Consider the following 4,993-nt stretch of genomic DNA (forward strand, 5'->3'; position numbering starts at 1 on the left):
ATTGTTTTAAGCCCAGAGTGCTTTATAATGGACATGATTTAGGATTCCACTCTGAACGAGAATAACCTGATTCTGACCTGCTTGACCTTGTAGGCTAAATGACTGTTGGTTGTTTTTTTGCAGAGCGAGCGGTGACTACAGACGGACGTTATATGTTCCCTGCGGAGTTGATGCAAGGTAGACAGACAGATGGAGACTGTCAAGCCAAGATGGCTCACAGTTTTCATCCAAATGCCTATCTGCATATCTGTGTGCACTGTACTCACTCCATACATGCAAAAGCACACGTTTGTTTGTCTTGATATTTTCCATGTGTCTATTGTGTTGTCTTTGCATCAAATATTTCTGTTTGAGTAAACTATATATTCAAGCGCCTATATGTGCTTTTACACGGTCCATTGGTGTCACCCAGTGGTATAAACAGGGTACTGCAGTGTGTGTTTTGTGGAACACCTTAGCCCAGCTCCCCTGACCAATGTTTTGTGATAATAATTTGGACAGTAGATAGAACCTTAAATCACTCTCTTGAAGAACCACCGTTATTGAGTGTACAGATGTATCTGTGGCACTTTGAGAAACATTGTTCAGGAGGGTCGTATTGTGTTTGCCTTTCTCTCTGCCCTCCGACCATCGCTTCACTTTCACAGACAGTTTCTTGCTGCTACAGCTACCGGCTACCAGCCTGCCAGCCTGCCGGCCGACCTGTCAATCAAAGTACTGAGGGAGTTTTTAACAGTAAAATTCACACTTGTCCCTTCCTTCCTTCCTTCCTTCCTTCCTTCCTCCCTCCACCCCTCTCTCCCTCCACCAATAGAGAAGTTGAACCTGGAACAGAGTGAGTGGGAGGACATCCATGTCATCACAGGAGCCCTGAAGCTGTTCTTCAGAGAGCTTCCTGAACCCCTGGTTCCTTACGGCTTCTTCACAGACATCTTAGAGACCGTCAGTGAGTATAGACCCTTTCTATTACCTAACTAACTAACTAACTAACTAACTAACTAACTAACTAACTAACTAACTAACTAACTAACTAACTCAGTAACTAACTCACTAAATAACTCAGTAACTAACTAACTAACTAACTAACTAGCTAGCTAACTAACTGACTGCCTACCTACCCAACTAACTAACTAATTAACTACCCAACGAACTAGCTAACTAACTACCTAGCTACCTACCTAGCTACCAACCTAGCTACCTGCCTACCTAGCTACTAGCTACCTAGCTACCTGCCTACCTAGCTACCTACCTACCTAGCTACCTACCTAGCTACCTACCTACCTAGCTACCTACCTAGCTACCTACCTACCTAGCTACCTACCTAGCTACCTACCTACCTAGCTACCTACCTAGCTACCTACCTAGCTACCTACCTACCTAGCTACCTACCTACCTAGCTACCTACCTACCTAGCTACCTACCTACCTAGCTACCTACCTAGCTACCTGCCTACCTAGCTACCTAGGTAGCTAGTAGAAGATCAGAAGATTCTGATCTGGAGTGTAATGAGTGTGTCCTACTGTGTGTGTGTGTTCCAGAGATGTCAGACTACCTGGATAAAGTGGACCGTCTGAAGTCGCTGGTACTGAGCATGCCTCCTCCCAACCAAGACACCATGAGGTTCATGTTCAGCCATCTCAAACGGTACGAGACACCACACCTCCAAGGGTTAAAACCCTCTGTCACAATACCCAGTGTACCCTCAATAAACCCTCTGTCACAATACCCAGTGTACCCTCAATAAACCCTCTGTCACAATACCCAGTGTACCCTCAATAAACCCTCTGTCACAATACCCAGTGTACCCTCAATAAACCCTCTGTCACAATACCCAGTGTACCCTCAATAAACCCTCTGTCACAATACCCAGTGTACCCTCAATAAACCCTCTGTCACAATACCCAGTGTACCCTCAATAAACCCTCTGTCACAATACCCAGTGTACCCTCAATAAACCCTCTGTCACAATACCCAGTGTACCCTCAATAAACCCTCTGTCACAATACCCAGTGTACCCTCAATAAACCCTCTGTCACAATACCCAGTGTACCCTCAATAAACCCTCTGTCACAATACCCAGTGTACCCTCAATAAACCCTCTGTCACAATACCCAGTGTACCCTCAATAAACCCTCTGTCACAATACCCAGTGTACCCTCAATAAACCCTCTGTCACAATACCCAGTGTACCCTCAATAAACCCTCTGTCACAATACCCAGTGTACCCTCAATAAACCCTCTGTCACAATACCCAGTGTACCCTCAATAAACCCTCTGTCACAATACCCAGTGTACCCTCAAAAATCTGACCCCTCTAACCCCAATCTAATTCCATTTCACCATCTTTCAATTGTTCTGAATGTCCTTCAGTCGTACATCAGTTGTTTAAGAATCAGCTTTTACTGTCTGGAGAAAAATAATATGCAGCATGTAATACGGCTGACCACTAGAGGGAGGAGTACCCACATTCCTAGCAGTTGTCATCCAGCATGTGAAGGAAAAGTGTGAATAAGTCTTGGTGAGCGAGTGCTGTGGCTACCTGGGGGTTATATTTGAGAGAGGACAATGAGGTTGAAAGAGTGAAGGATTTAAGATTTTGCAGAAGTTAACGGAAAATAACATAACATTTCATGTACTGCTCTGCTACTTAAATGTTACTGTCCCCGGGTCTAAAATAATGACTGTGTTGTGTTCGTGGGTCTGATGTCTGTGTCAGTGTGTGTCTTCTATGAGTCTGTCTGTCTGTCACTGTGTCTCTATCTCCCTTTCTCCCTGCTTCTCATTTTCTCACCTGTCACCTTAAATCAATCCATCTACTTCTCTCCTCTATAAATCTACCCATCTCCCTCCTCCTCTCTTCCTCACCTCCTCTCCCCTTCCCTCCTCCCTCCTCCTCCCCCTCATTACCCCTATGCCCATCTCATTCTCTCTCATCTGTCTCCCCCTCTCCTCTCCTCCTCCCCTGTGATCTCTGTGGGAATGGCATTTTTCAAAGAATGCCTCATGCTGTGGCTTTAACCCATTCCTGTGTGTGTGTGTGTGTGTGTGTGTGTGTGTGTGTGTGTGTGTGTGTGTGTGTGTGTGTGTGTGTGTGTGTGTGTGTGTGTGTGTGTGTGTGTGTGTGTGTGTGTGTCTGTGTCTGTGTGTGTGTGTGTGTGTCTGTGTGTGTGTCCCACACCCACACACACACACATGGTCCACGCACACACCACTGTCCTGCTGCTCTGTGAATCAACAAGAATAATTCAAATGACAAGCAGATTGTCAACAGTGACCACTGAGATGAAGTATGTGTGTCATTGGTAGTCATTGGAATGGCACAGATAGAGTCAGGCTAATCCGCTGTAGAAAGACCCTGTAGCCATATTGTACAAGCAGTAATCTATCACTCTTTCTGTCTCTTTCTCTCCCTCCACCAGGGTGATGGAACATTCTGACTCTAACCGGATGTCGACCCAGAACATCGGCATAGTGTTCGGTCCTACCCTGATGCGTCCGGAGAGGGACAATGTTAACATGGCCATCAACATGGTCTACCAGAACCAGGCCGTGGAGCTCATTCTCAATGAGTTTGACCGTATCTTCAGACCCATTAACTTTACATCCCTCTGACATCCCTTTAGCCCAGGAAACCGAACCAAGAACCAAGAACACTGAACCTAGAACCCACCCAGCCCCAAGTACCCAGTCAGCCCAGAACACCGAACCTAGAACCCACCCAGCCCCAAGGACCCAGTCAGCCCAGAACACTGAACCTAGAACCCACCCAGCCCCAAGTACCCAGTCAGCACAGAACACCGAACCTAGAACCCACCCAGCACCAAGTACCCAGTCAGCCCAGAACACCGAACCTAGAACCCACCCAGCCCCAAGTACCCAGTCAGCACAGAACACCGAACCTAGAACCCACCCAGCCCCAAGGACCCAGTCAGCACAGAACACCGAACCTAGAACCCACCCTGCCCCAAGTACCCAGTCAGCACAGAACACCGAACCTAGAACCCACCCTGCCCCAAGTACCCAGTCAGCACAGAACACCGAACCTAGAACCCACCCAGCCCCAAGGACCCAGTCTATAGCCCATTCAGCCCCATCCCAACCAGCCTGAACCCAACTCAGTGACCTGAACCAACTTTGGACCTAACCCCTCTGGTACTGTATCCTCCAACACCCAAACCCAGCCCAGCCTGAGCCAAACACAGAGACCAGAACCGACAGAACCAGAAAGGCTGTGAAAGGACACCAGCTTCTCCTCATGCTCTTCTTACTTCCTCCCTGTAGTATCAACTTGTGGTGAAAACATCGGTGGGTAAACTGATCGCCGGTCGCGGTGAAAAAAAAAACAGCGCTTCCTATACTTTCAATGCACCGTATGGCAAAAGAAAGAAAGGTGGGTAAACTGCATTTACTTGCGTTGACCCTCCATTACACCCCCTGGTATCAACACCAGCTTAACTCACCTCATCCCACGGCACGGAGAAAGACATGCAAAAACATGGGAAAACGAGGAAAAGCCAATATGGATAATGTACAGTATGTTTCCTTATCTCCTGCTGTAGTATAGTAGCAACTACAGCCGAACTCACCTCCGCCAAACACAACAGCAACAACAAGCTGTTTCATCTCTGTGTCGCTGTCGATTATCTGTCTACAATAAAGTTATTGCGAAGTTTTCAAATTTGATCCTTGTCAGACTTTGTGTCATGACTGGAGAATGAATCCAGACTTTAAACGACTTTACTTTGGTTATAATGACAACGCAATGGAATGCCAATATGATGTACCTCAAGTCTAATTGTATTGGTCGCGTACACGTATTATGCAGATGTTATCGCTGGTGTAGCGAAATGCTTCTGTTTCTAGCTCCTACCGTGCAGTATACCTAACAATACAAAAACAATACACACAGTATACCTAACAATACAAAAACAATACACACAGTATACCTAACAATACAAAACAATACACACAGCAGCGTTGCAGTTCTTGTCAC

General features: G+C 46.5%; 1 protein-coding gene across 2 annotated transcripts in view; it reads left to right on the forward strand.

Annotated features, from left to right (window-relative positions):
* LOC115207335 (rho GTPase-activating protein 15) overlaps positions 1 to 4,683 on the forward strand; it is a 34,337-nt gene extending 29,654 nt beyond the window's left edge. The window contains exons 19-22 of one of the 2 annotated variants that reach the window (XM_029774342.1): positions 124 to 177; positions 815 to 946; positions 1,539 to 1,644; positions 3,420 to 4,683. In XM_029774342.1, coding sequence (XP_029630202.1) covers positions 124 to 177; positions 815 to 946; positions 1,539 to 1,644; positions 3,420 to 3,612 — 485 coding nt within the window. In that variant the 3' untranslated portion in view covers positions 3,613 to 4,683. The remainder of the gene's footprint in view (positions 1 to 123; positions 178 to 814; positions 947 to 1,538; positions 1,645 to 3,419) is intronic. The other variant, XM_029774344.1, reaches the window with a different exon arrangement.
* Positions 4,684 to 4,993: the final 310 nt, after the last annotated feature.

The sequence above is a fragment of the Salmo trutta genome, chromosome 14, assembly GCF_901001165.1.
Source record: "Salmo trutta chromosome 14, fSalTru1.1, whole genome shotgun sequence".
NCBI classification, from domain to species: Eukaryota; Metazoa; Chordata; class Actinopteri; order Salmoniformes; family Salmonidae; genus Salmo; species Salmo trutta.